At 38.7% G+C, this 20,345-nt stretch overlaps 1 protein-coding gene across 1 annotated transcript in view; it reads left to right on the top strand.

The window, feature by feature from the left end:
- SYTL5 (synaptotagmin like 5) overlaps positions 1 to 20,345 on the top strand; it is a 100,683-nt gene that overhangs the window by 34,212 nt on the left and 46,126 nt on the right. The window contains exons 3-4 of the mRNA XM_060002139.1: positions 16,236 to 16,351; positions 17,764 to 17,872. Coding sequence (XP_059858122.1) covers positions 16,236 to 16,351; positions 17,764 to 17,872 — 225 coding nt within the window. The remainder of the gene's footprint in view (positions 1 to 16,235; positions 16,352 to 17,763; positions 17,873 to 20,345) is intronic.

Genomic DNA, 20,345 nt, shown 5'->3' with positions numbered 1-20,345 from the left:
TTTTATCTTTACACTTACAAAAATGAGTTCCAACTAGATTGTATATGCTGTTAGTTAGGGCTTCATTTTCATATTTTAATATGGGTATCTACTTGACCCAGCACCATTCACTGAAGATTATTTTTCACTGCTGTACAGTGTTAACCTTCACAAATCAAGTATCATTTCTGAACACTCTATTATGCCTAACATTGTGCCAATGACACATTATTTTCATTATTGTAGCTTTATAATAAAATTTTATATCCACTAGACTTCCTACTTTTTTGTTTTTGTTCAAAACGCCCTGAGTATTATTGGCCTCTGGTATTTTCAAATAGGTTTTAGAATCAGCTTTCCAGAAAACAAGTCCTACTGGCATTTTTATAGGGGCTGCATTACATCAGTAGATGTAATGGACAGATTTGATGTCTTTCAGTATTTAGTCTCTCAGTCGACAAACACTATGTGCCCCTTCATTTATTTGCCTTTAATTTCTCTCAGTAATATTTTATAGTTTTCCTGGTCTTATACATTATTATATTTATTCCAAGTATTTGATTTTTATGTTATTATAAATAGTATGCTTTTAAAATTTTTGTTTTCTAATTGTTGTCGATATGTAGAAATACGAATTGATTTGGGTAGTCTAATCTGTATCCAGAAATCTTGTTAAATCACTTCTTAATTATAAGTTTCTGTGGTGCCTTTCAGATTTTATTTCTGCACAATTATACTATCTTTTCTAATACTTATATCTTTTTTTCTTGCCATATTGTATATTTTCAATTTTATTGGTTTCTTCCTTGCTCTTTCTTTTGTTTTACTTTCTTTGAATTTATTTTTGATTAACAATTTTTTGATTCAGGTATTTAGATACTTGATTTTCCAGCCTTTGTTCTTTTATGACATATACATTTAAGGATATGAATTTCCCTGTTTTCACTGCTTTAGCTGCATCCCACACATATCAATTATTTTTATGATATTCATTTCATTCTTTCTATTTGCTAATTTCCATCATCATCTTTTTCTTTAACTATGAATTATTTATGATTGTCTTTCTTAATTTATAATTTCCTAGAGATTTTTCTGTATCCCTTTTTGATACTGAATTCTAGCTTAATTCCACTGTGGTCAGAGAACATACTCTGTGTGGTTTCAGTATTTGAAATTTGGCCCAGAATAGGGTCAGTTTTGTTAAATATTTCCTGTTTCCTTGAAAGAAAATGAATTCTGCAGGATTGATTTGAGTATCCTAGTTATGTCTTTTAATGATGTTTGTTAACTGTGTTGTCCAAATCTTCCATATCCCTACTGATTTTTTTATCTACATATTCTGTCTGATATTGAGAGAAATATATACTAACCTCTCTCAATAATGATTGTGGATTTTCTATTTTTCCTTTTAGTTTGATAATATTTGCTTTATATATGTTGAAGTTAGAGTCTTGAGTGCTTAAATATTTAGAATTATGAGATTTTACACATGTACAGAAACCTTTATAATTATGAAAAATCTTTCCTTATCTCTAGTTATGATTTTTTCCTTGAAGTTTACTTTGCAATTAGTATGGCTGCAATAGCTGTCTTTGGTTAGTGTATGTTTGGTAAATCCTCCTTATTCTTTACTTTCAACCTCTCTGTTTCCTTATGTTTAAGGTGTGTCTCTTGTAAGCAGCATATAATTGCATGCACATGTTTTAAATCTAGTCTGACAATTGTCATTTAATTAGTATATATGTTCCATTTGTAGTAATGAAATAACTCACATATTTTACTTAAAATCTGCCTCTCATTTACTCATTCTCTCTTTGTCCCATCTATTCTGTTCTTTTATCTCTACTTATTTGCCTTCATTTAGGTTGTCTAAGTGTTTTTCTATTTATCTCCTCTAATATCTATACATTTTTTATCACTCATCTAAAGATTACTCTAGAGATTACAACATACATTCTTGACTTGTTAAAATCTAATATTAATTAGTACTTTTGGTACTTCCAAGACAATAGCAGGACCTTAAGACTCTTTAATTCCCTTTACTCCCCTCCTAGTGCTATTGTATATTTTAAATAGCTGTATGTCTATCTATATCTGTGCACACACATATACACACATATGTATTTATACTTACAGATATATATAGCTTGTCCTAGTCCATTCAGGCAGCTGTAACAGAACGCCATAGACTGGGTGGCTTTTAAACGGCAGCCATTTCTTTTTCGTAGTCCTGGAGACTGGGAAGTCTAAGATCAGGGTTCTTGAAGATTTGTTGTGTGGTGAGGGTCTGCTTTCTGGTTCATAGCTGTAGTCTTACTGTGTCCTCACATGGCAGAAAGGGCAAGGGAGCTCTCTGGGGTCTCTTTTATAAGGGGATCAATCACCTCCCAAAGGCTCCACCTCCAAATACCATCACATTGGGAGTTATGTTTCAACATTTGAATTGTGGGGGGGATACATTCAGTCTATAACATACTTAATCCCACAAGATATTATTATTTTGTAGTCAGTGTTCACTTAAATTTACTACATAGTTACCCTTCTTGTTGCTCTATATTCTTTATTACTACATCTCTGTATTTCTATCTGGAATAATTTTCCCTCTGCCTAAAGGGTAACCTTTAGCATTTCCTTTAGTGTAAGTTCTCCTAGTGATAAATACTCTCAAGATTTGTTTTTCTTAGCATGGCTTTATTTCACTCAGTTCCAAACATGTTTTTGCCAGCTTATTCAATTCTTGGTTAGAAGTTGTTAACTTTCAGTAATTTGAAGATATTATTTCGTTGGCTTCTGGTTTCCAGTGTTTCTGTTAAAAAATCAGATGTCAATATACTGTTGCTCCTTTGAAGGTAATGATATTTTTCTTCAATTACTTTTAATATTTTCCCCTTTTCCATTGGGTTTTTAACAGTTATTATACCACACCTAGGTGTGATTTTCTTTGTATTTATCCATCTTGGACCCTGAGTCCCTGAGAGAGCGGATCTGTTTTCAGATCACATTTATTCCTAGGGAAGAGTCCTACAAGGTCTCAAAATATACCTATTAGATAAGAGAGTTGATTGATTTTATATATTATAAATAGTGGAAATAAGAACACTAAGAGGATAGAATGTGTGTTAGTAGAGTTGGATGGAATAAGTATCAAAGTTTGTCTGTTTGTTTTTTCCACCCAGCTCTTTTCCCGCCAGACTCTGCCCAGGTGTGGTTTGCCATTTCAGGGCAGTGAAGAAAGGAAATGGGATTTTAACAAATGACTGACCTTCCAGTTGCAGGGTCTGAGGACTTAAGGAATTTCTCAGTAACTATTTCTTCAATTCTTATACAGTATTCTTTTATTTGATCCCTAGTATTTAATCATTTCCATTTTTTATTCTATTACTGTTTACCTCTTCCCTATACCCTGGGCCCTCATTTGCTCAGACAACAGTAACTAGGGACTGTGACTCATGGGTCTTTCAATCAATCAGGAGTTGCCTCAAGCTTCTGTATGGGGAGAGTAATTTTGTCTTTAATTTCTAAATGCCAGTTGTAATTACTGAAACATTCTTTTCAGTACAAGACCCAAGGGGCTTGTGTATTCGTGCATTGCTAATGAAAGTTTTGCCATCAACTCATCTGCTAGTCAGTATGGATGGTAACTGCGGGTCTAATTCACACAAAATTTCCCCTAAATCTTGTCAGATCAACATTAGGTTATATATAGAGAGAGAAACTTTTAATGTGTTAAGTCAGTGGAATTTGCAAGTTGTTCATTATGGAAGTTAGCCTACCCAAACTAACATAACCCCTTGCTGTGTTTTTTCCTCTTAATATTTATATGCTATATACTTTATTTATCTTATTTATTATCTTTCTTCCTCCACTAGAATATAAGCTTCATAACCATGAGGGCCGGGTTTTTTATCTATAATGTTCAATGAAGTAGTTCTAGTGCCTAAAAGAATCCCTATAGCAGGTACTCAATATTTGTTAAATGATTAGATGGATGGATGAATAAGCAAATGAATGGATAAATGAATGAATGAATAAATGGCAGGGTCCCACTTAAAGCATGTCAGGCTTAAGCAAGTTATGGAACAAATGTGGTTTTCTTCTGTCAGGAGAATGGAATTAAAATACACGTACACACACACACACACACGTACACACACACACACACACACACACACACATATACACATGAGAGACGTGCCAAATACATTCGCCTTCTGAACAGAGCAAATTTCCAGCTGTCACTGAAAGGTATAAGACAAGTTGTTGTCAGAAGGGTGTAAGAGTAAATAATAACAAATTGAAGGTTCCATGTCCTCCTTAGGAGATGTTAATGCATCAATACAGAACTTCTGACTCACTTGTACTTCTTTTATTGGTATAACAATAACTTAATAAACCCAACTCTCCACTTATCCAATTAATCTATCCTTTGACCCATCCATCCATCCGTCCTACAACATTTATTGATAACCTATTGGTATACTAGGGGATAAGGATACAAAGATGAATAAAACATGGACTACACTCAGTGGTTTCAGAGTCTAAGGAGGAAGATGAGTTTATTACATTATTGTCTCAAAGTAGAGGAAGAAACAGAGCTCTCATTGGTTCTTACACCTCATTGACAACAACAATTAATAGTTGTTAGCATCTGTGACAGCTGGAAATTTACACGATGAGTGTTTAACTTGATATAAACAAAATCCCTCCTCATTTTTTAAAGCTGAAAACAGAGACCATTATTTCTTCAATATTCCAGCTATGAGTCTACGAGGTCTCAGAGAGTATCTGTCAGTGCTGGAAGTATCTTATTTGCTGTTCATGGAGTGGTTTTCAAAAAGGAAGTGTGAATGATATTTTATTGGCAGTGAATGTCCTTTATTTGTTGTGAGAGAATGCTGCAGTGCCAGTGGGCTGTCTCCATGTTCAATAGACCATAAAATTGGAATTCCCACCGTGACCTCTAAGAGATGAAATGAGTCAGAAAGTGACTCATTCTCTAATCAGTTGGAAACACAACCTTTATTGTCATTTACCTTGGATTGGATAAAAGTAAAGAGATTTTATTGCTGTAGCACTGAAAACGATTACAGCAAGGACGGATAGAGGGAGGCTCCCTCTTACAGTGGGCTGAGCAACCCTTGACATTTTCTCCAACCCCTTCTGGTTTTAACAAGTTGGTTGCTGTTGGTCTAGTTTTAAAAGTAACTCTATAGAAATAGAATGAAAGGGATCCCCGACACAGCCAGTTAGTTCATGTTGCTATCTTAATGAGACCTACAAAATTCTACATGATTATGTTAGCTGAGGCAGTTGCCATGCAACACAAAGACAGTCATAACGATCATTTTTCCTAATTAGCACCTCAGTTGAACTCAGAAAGACCCCTAAGATAAAAGTGACATGACAGAGATCCCCCAAATGAAATAGTTCTAATATGATATTGATGAGCTGATCTTATATATATTCGTGCCACGTGGTGACATTTTATGCTGCTGTATGACCTTGTGAAAGTCTTTGTAATTTTAAAGGAGGAACCTGGTGGTTGTGTTTTTGATGAATTTGTAGTGATTACTGCAAACAGATGAAATATAACTGAAATAGACAAAATATTAGTTTCAGTAACTTAAAAGAGGATAGTACCAATGGTTGGAAGATACACACAGAGAGTGCAGGAGGAAATATATAGTGCTTTGTTATGAGGAAGAGAAATACAGCTCCTGACATCCGGAAACTGATGTAACATTTACATGTGGGCCTTGATGTTGTTGGGAGCTGATCTGGCGCTCACAGGCAGGCTGTGGCGTTCTCCTGGTGGACATAAACGACCTCAGAGCACCAGCCTCCCACACGATCACTCTGCAACCAGGATGAAGTGAGAGAAAATAAGAATACTTCATGATCTTGTCTAAGCATAGACCAAAACAAGGTGACTGGTCAAGCCACAAAGTATCAGACATCCCCCTCTCTTGGCTAATGTGAATCTCCTGCTACCTCCTTACCAATTACAGCGTTAGCCTTCTAGTTGGCCCATCTTCTTGGTAAAACTTAAGATACCAGTCATAGCGTTGTCCCCACTTCCTGACATCACCTAATCTAGAGCAAATCCCTGTTGCCTTGAACTCTCCCCATAATTACCTACCATAACCCAAAATTCTATATTAAATCCTTTCAAACGCCCTCTTACTGAGACTTCCTGTGGTTCTTCGTGGCATGTGTTTTCCTTCATTGCAATGAACAAAAACCTCAACTTGTTCAACTTGTTCTTGGCGATCTTTTGGTCTCATGGGTATTGGCAGTTGCCACATAGTCATTTCAAAATCAATCCTAGTTTAACAAATTTCTATAATCTAGTTACAAGGGAAAGATTCACATCAGAGTAACCCCACACTGACCCACAGATTTTGGGGGTGGTAAGAAGCTGTTTTGAGCGCCTTGACATGCTATTTTCAGTCACTTATTAATCATATACAAGAGCCCTCCCCTGTTTTTAGAATGCTCTGTTCACTGTGGTTTAGTATCTTAATACCTACATAAACTAGAGGGACTTTTTTTTAATATGGAAGTGTCATACATATCAAGACACTCTGCATGTACTGTTTAGACAATAATAAAAGAGTGTCTGTATTCAGTACCCAGTTTAAGAATGAGAGCATTCTTGTTTTGCATTTTTTATTCCCTTGCTTTACTTTATGGTTTTACTGTCTACTTGGATATATCCCTAAGTAATATATTTTCTCATTTTTGAATTCTATAGAAATGGAAATCATACTGTGTATTCTTTTTTTTTAACATCTTTATTGGAGTATAATTGCTTTACAATGGTGTGTTAGTTTCTGCTTTATAACAAAGTGAATCAGTTATACATATGTTACCATATCTCCTCCCTCTTGCATCTCCCTCCCTCCCACCCTCCCTATCCCACCCCTCTAGGTGGTCACAAAGCACCGAGCTGATCTCCCTGTGCTATGCGGCTGCTTCCCCCTAGCTATCTATTTTACGTTTGGTAGTGTGTATATGTCCATGCCACTCTCTCACTTTGTCCCAGCTTACCCTTCCCCCTCTCCATATCCTCAAGTCCATTCTCTAGTAGGTCTGTGTCTTTCTTCCCGTCTTACCCCTAGGTTCTTCATGACCTTTTTTTTTCTTAGATTCTATATATATGTGTTAGCATACGGTATTTGTTTTTCTCTTTCTGACTTACTTCACTCTATATGACAGACTCTAGGTTCATCCACCTCACTACAGATAACTCAATTTTGTTTCTTTTTATGGCTGAGTAATATTCCATTGTATATATGTGCCACACCTTCTTTATCCATTCATCTGTTGATGAACACTTAGGTTGCTTCCATGTCCTGGCTATTGTAAATAGAGCTGCAATGAACATTGTGGTACATTACTCTTTTTGAATTACGGTTTTCTCAGGGTATATGCCCAGTAGTGGGATTGCTGGGTCGTATGGTAGTTCTGTTTGTAGTTTTTTAAGGAACCTCCATACTGTTCTCCACAGTGGCTGAACCAATTCCCATTCCCACCAACAGCGCAAGAGGGTTCCCTTTTCTCCACACCCTCTCCAGCATTTATTGTTTCTAGATTTTTTGATGATGGCCATTCTGACTGGTGTGAGATGATATCTCATTGTAGCTTTGATTTGCATTTCTCTAATGATTAATGATGTTGAGCATTCTTTCATGTGTTTGTTGGCCATTTGTATGTCTTCTTTGGAGAAATGTCTGTTTAGGTCTTCTGCCCATTTTTGGATTGGGTTGTTTGTTTTTTTGTTATTGAGCTGTATGAGCTGCTTGTAAATTTTGGAGATTAATCCTTTGTCAGTTGCTTCATTTGCAAATATCTTCTCCCATTCTCAGGGTTGTCCTCTGGTCTTGTTTATGGTTTCCTTTGCTGTGCAAAAGATTTGTGACTCTTTTGGCTCAACGTTTTTTTTGTGAAATCTATCCATGTTTATGTGAATACCATTCCATTCATCTTCACTGTTGTATCATTCTATAATGTATCTGTTTTCTTGCTGATGCAGATTTTTGTTGTTTTAGTTTATAATGTTACAAAAAAATGCTGCTATGACATTCTTATACATATGGCCTAACAAACATGTACAAGAGTTTCCTTGGGTAAGGTTTTTAAACTGTGAGTTATGACCTATTGGTGGGTCATGACCAGCATTTAAGAAAAAAAGGAAACAGAAAATGTCAGCATATATAAAATTATATGTATGTAAGTATATATATACGTGTGTGTGTGTGTGTGTGTGTGTGTGTATGTGTGTGTGTGTGTAGTTTTTTTCTGGATTGTGGTATAAAACATACTTTTTTCTTTCCAATTCCCCTTTCCCCCATCCCCACCTCCGATAACCATAATTCTGTTCTCTTTTTCTATGTGTTTGGGGTTTTTTTTGAAGTATAATTGACCTCCAACACTATGTTAGTTCCTGGTGCACAACATAAGTCTAGTTTACATCTGTCACCATATGAAGATATTACATTATTATTGACTATATTCCCCATGCTGGACATTTCATCCCCTTGAGTCATTTATTTTGTATTTGGAAGTTTGTACCCTCTAAATCTCCCTCACCTAATTCACTCATCCCCTCTCCCCCTCCCCTCTGGCAACCGTGTTTCTTACTGTGACCTCTGCCAAAAATGTTTGAGAAGACTCCGGTAAGGAGTGCACCTAGGAATGAAATTGTACGGCAAATGGTATGAGCATTTTCAGCCTTATAAGATGATAAGTTGTTTTTTATAATCGTTGTACCAATTTAAACTCCACAAACATTGTATAAAAGTTTCCTTTACAATCTTAGCAACACTTGGCATCATGAAGAATTTTAATTGTTGTCCAACTGGTAGATATAAATGGATATCTTATTATGATTTTAATTTGAATTTTTCTGATTACTAATGAGGTTGAGCATCTTTTCATAGGTTTATTGGCTGTTTTGGGTTCCTCTTCTGTGATATGACTATTTATATGTTGCCAAATTTTCTATTAGGCTGTTAGTCTTTACTGATTTGAAGGTGTTTTTTTATGACCCCCTTCATCTCTAGAAATGCTTTTGCCTTAAGGTCTATTTTGTCTGCTATTCATACAACGATATCAAGTTTCTTTTGGTTAATATTTACGTGGTATATATTTTTTTACCATTTGCCTTTCAACCTTCCTGTGTCCATATGCTTAAGATGAGACTATATAGCGTATCTGCTATTTTAAATTATATGTTATATGTATTTAAATATTTGCTATACATATATGCTGTATGTATAATGTCTACATATACCTGCTATGCATATATGATATATAATTGTTAAAGTTTAATTTGACAATATTTTTTCTTAAACTATAGAGTTTAGTCTACTTATATTCATTGTAATCACAATATTTGCATTTGTTTCTATTGCAATTACTGTAATATTTGCTTTTATTTATATTATCTGTAGATTGATTGAAGTACTATATTTTTCTCATTCCATTTTATCCTCTCTACTAGTGTAGATATTATATGAATTTTTATTTTTAGTGGTTACCCTGGAAATCACAACATTCATATTTAATTTTATAAATCATTAGTTATAGCCTTCTTCTAATCAGTAAAAGGAACTTGGTATTCTTAAACTCCAAGTATCATCAGCCTGGCTTGTATATACTTTTTGACCTATGTTTTAGACGTACCTTATTTTCAATTCAACAATTTAGATATTATCATTTTTGTTTTACATCAACATTTGTTTAGATTTATCCACGTGTTTTACCAATTTCACTTTTCACCATTCCTTTTTATATCTCAGATCTACTTTAATTAACTCTTCTTGAAGTAAAGTCTTTAGACGTTCCTTTAGTGAAACTCTATTGATGGTAAATTATCTCACTTTTTATTTTACTGAAAATTTTTTTGTTTTACTCGTATTCGTAAACAGTGTTTTCTCTGGATATACAGTTCTAGATTGATAGTTATTTTCTCTCAGAGCTTTGTAGATATCATTTCACTGGCTTCTGGATTTCATTATTTCTACTGAAAGTCAACTGTCATCCTAATCATCATTCCTCTGTATGTAATCTGTTTTTTTCCCCCTCTCTAGCTACGTTTAAGATGTTCTCCTTATCTGTAGTGTTCTACAGTTTCACCGTAATATGCCTAGGGGTTTCTTTTTACTTTTCCTGTTGGAAGGGAAGAAAGGAATAAATATATACCATCATCTCCATAAGGCCAGGGTCCTTGTTTGTCTTTTTCACATCTGTACTCTTAGCCTTAGCACAGGGCTTAACACATGTAGGAATGCAATAAATATTTGATGTGTAATGCATAAATTTATAAATAATTCTAGTTTCCTTATGAATAGTAAGAAAGAAACTCATCTTATTTCAGCATATCTAATAAGCGTGTCTTATCTCAGATGTCTCTGGTCACTAGTAGAAGATAAAGGAAGAAAATGAATCTTTTGGTCACTGCTCTTCTTTTTTAGGATAAGATTACCTATTTTTCCCCTGTAAATCTAAGGACAACTTAACTTGACTTTACATTTAAATAAGCTTCCAAGTGAAAGTTTGAACTCGCATGAGTTTAATGTTAAAATTAGGGCCTAGCAAATTCTGAATACTCAGTAATCGTTAATCAGAAATAATGAGTGTAACTCAATTTCAGTCAAACTCACTCTTTAGAGTATGACCTATAGGAAACACATCGTCTATTCTGAGCCTTGTATTTCTGAAATATTAGATTGATGTGGCAGAGAAGAATATAACTTTTATAGTGGGTGTCATGTTTATTTTCCTTCCTCTTTTACCCCTCCTTTATTCCTGTCACTCTGCCCCCAACACAGAGGCACACTTGCAGGCACGTGTACACGCACACACACACAATCATAGCCCATCATTTGAAATGCTACGTGTTATTCCTTGGCTTCTGTACGTTTTCACCCTTACTCAAAGCCTTGTCATACCTGACAGCTTCAAGTTCTTTACTGACAATTTTGCCAAATATAAAGGGCTTTCGGTATAAATCCTGTTTTTGTCATAACACTGTGTAACTTTGGACAAGTTATTTAACCTCTGTGAGCTTTGATTTCCTCATCTGCAAATTGAGAATAACATAGCTACTTTATGGCTTATAGTGAGGATTCTAGGTGTCATGTGTAAAGTGGCTAATGCATGACTTGGTGCGTGGTACACACGGACTCAGCATTAGCTCCCTGTTCTTCAGCTAAGCCTTCCATCTACCTCCAGGACTTGAGCAGGTGGCAAAGGCATGATCCCAAGAGATTGTTCTGATGTTGCAGAGTTCTGAAACGACAAATGACTCAAGTCCATATCTGGGTCGAGCAAATATAAGGATTATAGTTATTGTTCTTATAAGGATAGCAAGAAGTAATGACTGACAATTCTGGGAAGATCTTATTTGTGTTAGGTGTTGGCAGCTCTAGGCATATATGGTAAAGATGATATGGAGGCCCATTTCCTGGGGCATGTAGACCTGGTGTGGCCCTCTTTCCCCTGTCACACATGAAATGGCCATCGATGTGCCATCCACCTCACCCTGTATCTCAAGAACATACCAAAAAACAAAGACAAAAAAACCAACTCAAACAAACAAAAAATACAAGCTGAGGCTTTGGCATGCCTCTCTTAGGTGGTTCTCTATTGCTGATCTGTATTATTCCCCTTGCTCTTGTTTCTTTTTGTGTCAATTCTTTGTTCTATTGCAGAGGTTGGCAAACTTTTAAAACAATAAGATGCCAGACAGTAAATATTTTAGACTTTGTGGGCACTGTGGTCTCTGCTGTAACTACTCAAGTTTGCAGTTGTAGCAGAAAAGCAGCCAGAGACAACACATAAACAAATGAGCATGGCTGTGTTCCAATAAAACTTTATTAATAGACACTGACTTCTGAGTATAATTCATATTAATTTTCACATGTCATGAAATCTTCTGCTTTTGATTTTCCCCAACCATTTAAATTGTAAAAACTATCTCTAGCTCGTAGGCTGTACAAAACAGGTAGTGAAGTGAATTTGGCCCACAAGCCATAGTTTGCCTACCTCTGCCCTATTCTTCCTCTGAATTTTTCATAGGTATCTTCTTAGAACCCATGCAGATCATTTCCTGAGTTGAATACTAAAACAAATAGGTTTTTATGTTTAATGATTCTGTTAGTTTTCTGTGGCCACCATCACAAATTGCCACAATTTAGCAGCTTAGAACAATGTAAATATATGATCTTGATGCCGAAAACTCGGCCTCTGTGCACCAGTGCCGAATTGAATCTTGGAGACAGAGTTTTGGGTGAAGTAGAAAAGGATAGCTTTATTGCTTTACCAGGAAAAGGGGGACATGGCAGGCTCGTGCCCCTGAAGAACTGTTGTCCCAACCTGAGAGGATTTGGTGAGGAGTTTTATAGCAGTGGTTCAAGGAGGGGGTTGCTGTTAAGATTAGGTTGTGTGCAGGGCCTGCACTCCTTTAATCTGGCCTCAGGTAGTCTCTTGATGAGCTTCTCTGGTTCCTTTAATCTGGCCTCAGGTGGTCTTCTCTGGAATGAACAATGCTGACATCTTCCATTTGTTGGGGGTTTTAGTTCTGTAAAGAGCTCAAAGATACTGTTATGTGTATCCCTTGAGGGGGCACCAGGACCCTGCCCCAAGGCTGCACTGTTGTTTCTTGACTGCTCCTCCCTTGTCTCTGCATCTCCTCCCTCCTCTGATTAGCAACTGTTCAAATCTGCCCTTTGGAACACAGGGAAGGTCACAGAGGCTGTAGTCTGTTCCCTACAAACAAGAAACAACAGAAAGGCTTCCGCGCCCAGGAGCCCCACAGGGTCCTGCTCGGTTTCAGTCTCCCAGTTCTGTAGCTCAGGAGTCTAGTTTGGCCTGTTTCTCTACTCTCGGTTCACTAGGCTGAAATCAAGGTGTCCGCTGGCTGAGCTCCTATCAGGAGGCTCTGGGAAGATTCCACTTCCAAGCTCATTTGCATGGGCAGATTCTGATTCCTTGTGGCTGTAGGAACGAGGCTTCTGTTTCCCCACTGGATGTTAGCTAAGAGCCAGCCTTTGCTCTGAGAGGCCTGTCTCTCTGATCCTTGCATATGGACCTCTACATCTCAGAGCCCTCTTCTCACGTTTGCAATCTGTCTGACTTTCCATTCGGCAGCATCTCAGTATCCAACTTCCTCCTCTTCTTCCTCTGTTTTTAAGGGCTCAGTGATTACAGTGGGCCCACCTAGATAATCCAGGACAAGCTCCCTATTTCAAGGTCAGCTGATAGGTAACTTCAGTTCCCTCTGCAAAGTTCAATCACAGCAGTACCTAGATTAGCATTTGATTGAATAATTAAGGGACAGGAATCTAGAGGCAACATCTTTAGAATTTAGAATTGAACAATTACCACATAGCTTTCCAACATAAGTACTGATGTATAAGTCTAGATCACTTAAGATGTATCCAGAAATAATTTAACCCATTCAAGTATTCAGTTTGGGTGTATTTTATACAGTTTTGGAGCTAATCCAATAATCCTTGCTTCTCAGTAGATGATCTAGCCACTTGAGAGGAAATTTGAGATGTACATGCTATGGTCATTCAATGAATAATTTGCTCCAAGGATGACATTTTCACTTTTTTCCCAGTAGTAGAACTGGGTTTCATAGATAACTTACCTTTGTTTCCTGCATTCAGTACTAGTTCAGGATAATTGCTGTGGAGAACAAATTGACATATTTTTCTGGAGTGATTTTTTTTTTATATTTAAGATCCAATTGTCAATTTCTAAGTCCAACCAGGTACTGAATCTCATGGATATAATACTCTAGGGCTAGAAATCTCTCTTTGACTCCTAGCTGCTTTGCCTCAGCCACCGTGTCAGACTTGTCACCGATCTTGCTGATTTTCATCCTCAGTTGTTACCTGAAAACTGGGTTTGCCTCTTGGTGGGTGTTGAGCCAATAGACACAGCCAAGCCAAAGATGGGGAGAAGAAGGAAGGATTTATTATTACTTGAAGCAAGTAAGGAGAACACCAGGGATCGTTCTCAAAAGAGTGTCTCCCCAACAGCAAAACTGGGGAAGCTTTAAGCTAAGAGTACATGCATACTCATGAGGGAGCTTCAGCATAGAATTGGAGCAAGTTGACAGAGTCCAAGCTTCAGTTGATTGAAGTCAGGAGGGGCGACATTATCATTCCATCCTCCACCTGGGTGGGGGCCTTAGTTCCTGCAGAACTCAAAGATATTATGTTTATCTCTTAAGGAACCAGGACCCTGCCCCAAGGCTGCACTTTTGTTTCTTGACTGCTCCTCCCTAGTTTCTGCATTCCCTCCCTTAAGATCATTAATTACTGAGACCTGTTCCAGGGCAAGTATTTTAGCCAGGCTCAGATCACAAAATGGCTTAGGCCAAAATGGGTTCTACGTCAAGAAAGCCATTCCTGCTTCCCTTTCTCCAGGGACTCCCTAACCTATCTGCTTCATCGTGGCCCAAGTATCTTTATCTTTCTTTTCACTTCTTGCCCCCATGGTACCCTGATTCACATCTTCATCATTTCCTATCCTATCTGTTGCAATAACTTCTTCATTGGCCTTCCTGCTTCTGGTTTCTCCCCCTTACAATGCTCCAGAGATGCTGTGATTCAACCTGAAATTTAGAAAAACTGCCGGAGTTCCCTAGCATCTCCAAAATGGCATTCCAACTCCTTCACTTGACATTCAGAGATTCCCATTATGTGACCCAATCCTACCTTTCAACCTCATCATTTTCCATTACAGTCCTCCATAGAGGTGTTGGGACAAGTAGTAAGTGAACATGGGCCATGTTCTGAGAATGGTAAATAGGTCTGTGTAACTGGGGTAAAGGGTTTGTGTAACCATTGCAGATGGGTGTGATTATTCAAAGGTCCTTCTTTTCCACATTCAACTGATTGTGAAACCCAGACAGGTCCTTCTACCACCTACATTTTTAATTCGTCTCCTCCTCTCTATTAGTCTTGACATTGCCCTAGCTCGGCTTTTGCCATCTCTCTCCTGGACTGTTGCCATGGCCAACCTGTCTCTTTGTCCCATTCTCTCTTTACTCTAACTCAGTCATTATATTACATCAAGGTATCGTGCTAAAACAGAGTCTGATTGGGACACGCTTGGTGGTCCAGTGGTTAAGACTCCGTGCTTCCACTGAGGGGGCACAGGTTCTATCCCTGGCCAGGGAACTAAGATCCTGCATGCCGTGCATCATGGCCAAAAAAAAAAAAGAAAGAAAGAAAGAAAACAGAGTCTGATCATGGCCCCTTTATAATTCAAAACCTTCATTTGTTGCCCACTGTTGTCATTAAAGATTATTTACCCACTGATGCAGTGGTTAAGAATTTGAGCTATAGCATAAAAGAATGAAATGTGCCATTTGCAGCAACATGGATGGATCTAGAGATTATCATACTAAGTGAAGTAAGCCAGACAGAGAAAGACAGATATCATATGATATCACTTATATGTGGAATCTAAAATATGACACAAATGAACTTATTTACAAAACAGAAACAGACTCACAGACATAGAGAACAGACTTGTGGTTGCCAAGGGAGTGGGGAGGGATGGGTTGGGAGTTTGGGATTAGCAGATGCAAACTGTTATAAATAGAATGGATAAACAACAAGGTCCTACTGTGTAGGACAGGGAGCTATATTCAATACCCTGTGATAAGCCACAGTGGAAAAGAATATGAGAAAGAATGTGTATATATATATATATATATATATATATATATATATATATATATATATATATATATATGTATAACTGAATCACTTTACTGTATAGCAGAAATTAACACAACATTTTAAATCAACTATACTTGGATAAAATAAATGTAAAAAAAAAGAACTCGAGTTATAGGCCAGACTGCTTGGGATGGGATCCTGGCTTTACGTGTGAGACACATCATTTCGTTGCTCTAAGTCTCAGTTTCCTCCTCTATAAAATGGGGATAATAATGTTTACAGAGGGTTGTTATGTGGATAAAAGTATACTGAGTATGAAGAGCAATTAGCAGATACCTGGTACATAGTACGTATGCAACTAATAGTGGCCATTAAAATCACCATAATATACTCCAAAGATTGAGATGGACTCTATAAATAACTATAGGCTATTTTTTAGCCTATAGGCTATAAATAACTATAGGCTATTTTTTACTTAATTAAGGATTTTTGAGAGTTTATTTGGCTAAAGAATTGAATTCCAATGCTGTCCTCTTTTCTTTTGAGTAGGCAGCTAAGGATTGTAACTGGCGAATGGTTTTTTGAAGAAAAGGCAAAGCGTTTCAAGCACGTCAGTGTTCTGGGCACTGATGTTGTCCGGCAGTCCATCTTAAGAAGAAGTCCAGGTAACTGAAGCAAAACTGTTTTAACCTTCATTTTGGCAGGCTAAATACCTTCCCTATATTATGTAGCAAATGAGAACAGTTGAATTTCCTGAATCCCTTGGGTCATTTCAAAACTCAGTGGCATGAAATCTGAGTCTGCAGTTCATACAAGGGAAGAGGAAGTCGGTAGAAAATAAAACCCACAGTGATTTTTCATGTATGCGACACACTGAGATTTCCAGGGGAGGCGTTTATCTTCATCACAGACGCGTCTTTTCCTGAATGCACTTCCAATATTTTACTGAACATTTAAGAAAGTGACATAAAACAGGTGAATTACATGATTCACATTGTGAAAGCAATCCTTGGTTTTTCAACAGGATGTGTTTCAGATTTCATTTAAATGTTGTTTTTTCTCATCCAGTGATTCTCAACCAGGGGCTGATATTTTGTACTGTGCCCCCCTCCGTCAAGCTAGGCGAGTGTTGAGATATGCAAGGGCGCATTTTTGATTGTCCCAATGACTATGGGGGAATTAATGGCATTTAGAGATGCTAAATGGCCTGAAATTGCGCAAGACGGTTTCACTCAATGAGGAATTATACTGTCACCAAATGCAAATAACACCCCCCCTTGAGAACGTTACTCCGTGCCTTGAGACTACAATTTAATTGGTTAAATATTGAGTGAACCTGTGTTTAGGATCATGTTTCTCAGGTATGCTGTAGTAAAGGTGGAGCAGGTGTCTTTTGGTCTGTTCCTAGGGTATCTCCCCTTTCAGACACTGGAGACAAATGCCCTTATTTTTAAGTCTGGCGGGTAGGGCTGGGAGGCTTGGACCTGATTCCAGTGCCACTTCTGGGTGTCACGGTAGCAAGGAAGGGCTTTCCCAGGTGGGTAACGTCAGGTCTGATGCCACAGTGGGACAGAGTGGAGTTAGAAGTAAGCAGTTAGCTCTGGCTGCTTCCTCCGCTCAAACCTCAGCACCTTCCAGAGTGTAGACTGTCTCTCAAGTCACGAGGTGTGTCCACAGGTGTTGGCCCTCCCGGGAAGTCTGGCTTATGTGCTCAAAAATCAGGGGATCGTTTCTAGAATCCCATGCTAGGATTTGGAGTTCTCATGAACCAGGCTCCCCTTCCCTAAAAATATTTGCAGAGGGATCATGTATAGTTGCTCCATTGCAGTCACCCCTAGAAAGCGTATCTCAGCAAAACTCCCACAGATGAGCCCCAATCTTAGTCCTCACTTAGCTGTGGAACACTCAACAGATTAGAAGTAAGTGCGTGACCGGGAAACGTGGATGGGCACATCACTGCCAATTTTTTAGACTTCTGTGTCCTGTGCTAATGTAGGAAAGTGAATGAAGAATAGAAAACTGCTCTCATTTCTGGCCACTTCATATGTAAATTTGTCTTCTGGTTGTCTTTCATGAGGAGCTGAAGAAATACAAAGCCAAGAACAAACCCACCAGAACGCAGAAAAGTCAGACGCTTCGCTTTCTGCTGGGCGGAAGGCCAGCCACGATGGGCCCAGGAAAAAGGGGTAAGACCCAGCCTCTTCGAGGGAATCTTTGACCTTTGTTCCAGTCACCTGTGAAATAGATGCCTTAGTTTCTCAAGTCTAATGTCACCTAAGTGACCCAGAGAAGGTCACAGACTCATCCGAGGTAACCTTCTCCTATCATTCTCCTCAGGAAATGCAGTTTTAATTACTTTCAGTTTTAGATAAAGGTCCCTTCTGACCTGAACCTGTAAGAGTTTTTCTTTCACTTGACATATCTGGTCCTTTACTTCTGGGTAGAAGGTTTCATGCTAGGGCCAGTCTTGTCTGTAAGGAGGTGACAACTGCCTTTGTTGTAGGGTCAACATACCTCCCCCGCACCCAACCTGAGTGCTGACGCAAACTGAAACCTCCAAATCAGAGATTTATGAATAGGGCTTAAAACATTGTCTCCCCTCTTTGAAATGCGGGCCTCCTTAAGGAAGAAATCATTTGCCCACCTCACTGACTTCATTCAGAAAGCAAATATGTGTCAAGTGTTGAGAATAGGAATGGGAGGCACACAGGGACACAAGATTCAGGGAGGCGCTGGGAAACCCGGAGTGAGAAGGTTCCATCAGGGAGAGTCAAGTGGCCCCCAAAATGCAGGTCATAAGGACCCAAAAAGCAAACTGTTGCCTTACAGCCCTGCCTGTTGTAGTCTCCATTTCTCAGGCAACTGGTGACCAGTTTTGTGGCCGAGGGAGTGAGAATCCTAATCTACTCCAAGTGGCTTTATGGTTCTTTCTGGGTAGCGTGGCTTCGTTCTCAGCAGGAGCCAATGTGAGGGGCTGCCAGTGCCTGAGCCTTCATCTGTCGCTACAGAAAGTCCATTTTGTTCTGTTCTGTTTCGTTTTTTAAAGAATCTGGAACTGTGAGTAGACATGAAACCTAAATGTCTTTTGACTCAAAGACTCATGACTAACCATGTCTTTGTTAATTAGCAGAGATGAACGGGAAAGATAGCCTAGAGGGACCATACATCCTATGTGTTGAGTCTTCCTACCACGTTAAACCCATTTGTCACTCCTCGAGGCTCCCACGGTGCCTTGTGCCCATGCGTCACTCGTCACTCGGTGCCTTGTGCCCGTGCGTCACTCGTTACTTGGTGCGCTCTGACACAAAGCCCCTCCCTGCACAAGAATGTAAAGTAAATGAACTGGTCTCGCTCAATACCACCCCCGTTTAATCGTAAGCTCCTTTAGTGCTGGCCCAGTGTCTTTTTTGCTTTTGTGCTGCAGTATCCAGCATGGTGCCTGGCCCATCGAAAAGAATCAGTGGTCTGATTGAATTAAACTCAGAGCCCACAAGTGCTTCTAGGAGCTGTAGTGCCCAGACCCCAGGCCAGGCATCACTGTGTGGGTTACAGAATGGCGGGCTTGGAGCTAGGAGACAACAGTGAGCCCTGCTAGAACTCAAAACTGGCATCGGATGCTTCTGTCTTCAAGGAATATAACACCTAGTCGGGAAGAAAAGGTTCAAAGGTCCACACCTGAAAAGTTAATTTGTACAGAAGGATTTTAGAAAAACATAAGATGACAATATGAGCTGCCTGAAAGCCTTTCTAAAACAACAAGACAAGGCGTTAACTACAAGAGATAGAATATGGAAATAAATAATTTAAATTTTAAATTTATTTATTTATTTATTTTTTGGCTGCATCGGGTCTGGGTCTTAGTTGCGGCATGCGGGCTCTTCCGGGCGTCTCTCTAGTGGTGGCATATGGGCTCCAGCGCGCGTGGGCTCTGTAGTTGCGGCACACGAGCTCTCTAGTTGTGGCTCACATGTTCAGTAGTTGCAGCATGCTGGCTTAGTTGCCCCACAGCATGTGGGATCTTAGTTCCCTAACTAGGGATTGAACCCACGTCCCCTGCATTGGAAGGCAGATTCTTAACCACTGGACTACCAGGGAAGTCCCAATAATTAATTAAATATTAAATAAGTGGCTTAGATCATTGATGTCGGGAGGGCACAGGGGCCATTGGGAAAGACATGAAATTCTAAGTGGAACTTGATGAGGACTTTGAAAGATGGATGGGGCCAGGATAACAAAAGAGGAGGAACAGTGATTCCAGGTGGAGGAGACACCGTAAGCAGCACTGCAGAGGTCAGGACATGCACAAGGTGGTTCTCAGAGCAGCATAAATTGACATTATATTAACTGCTATTCTCACCAAAAATGTAATTTTCCAGTTAGATGAAAGCTTCTGACACTTTGACGAGACATTCTTCTAGTGGTCTTTGAAACAGAAACAACTCGGCAGATTCTATTAAGATTGTCCCAGTACCTCTGGAATACTTTTTCCCCCTGAGAAAACTGGAGCCTGTAAAGTAAACGAACTGGTCTCTCCAGATACCATCACAAAAAGAAGATAGCTTTGGTTTTTTTAATCCAAGTGCATTTGGTTTTTTAATCCAAGTGCATTTGGAAAGATCCATGTTTGAGGCCTTTGGTAGCCTGGATTGTGACTTGAAT

The sequence above is a fragment of the Delphinus delphis genome, chromosome X, assembly GCF_949987515.2.
Source record: "Delphinus delphis chromosome X, mDelDel1.2, whole genome shotgun sequence".
Classification (NCBI taxonomy): domain Eukaryota; kingdom Metazoa; phylum Chordata; class Mammalia; order Artiodactyla; family Delphinidae; genus Delphinus; species Delphinus delphis.
The sequence above is the reverse complement of the archived record's forward strand: the minus strand, read 5'-3'. Positions and strand labels throughout refer to the sequence as shown.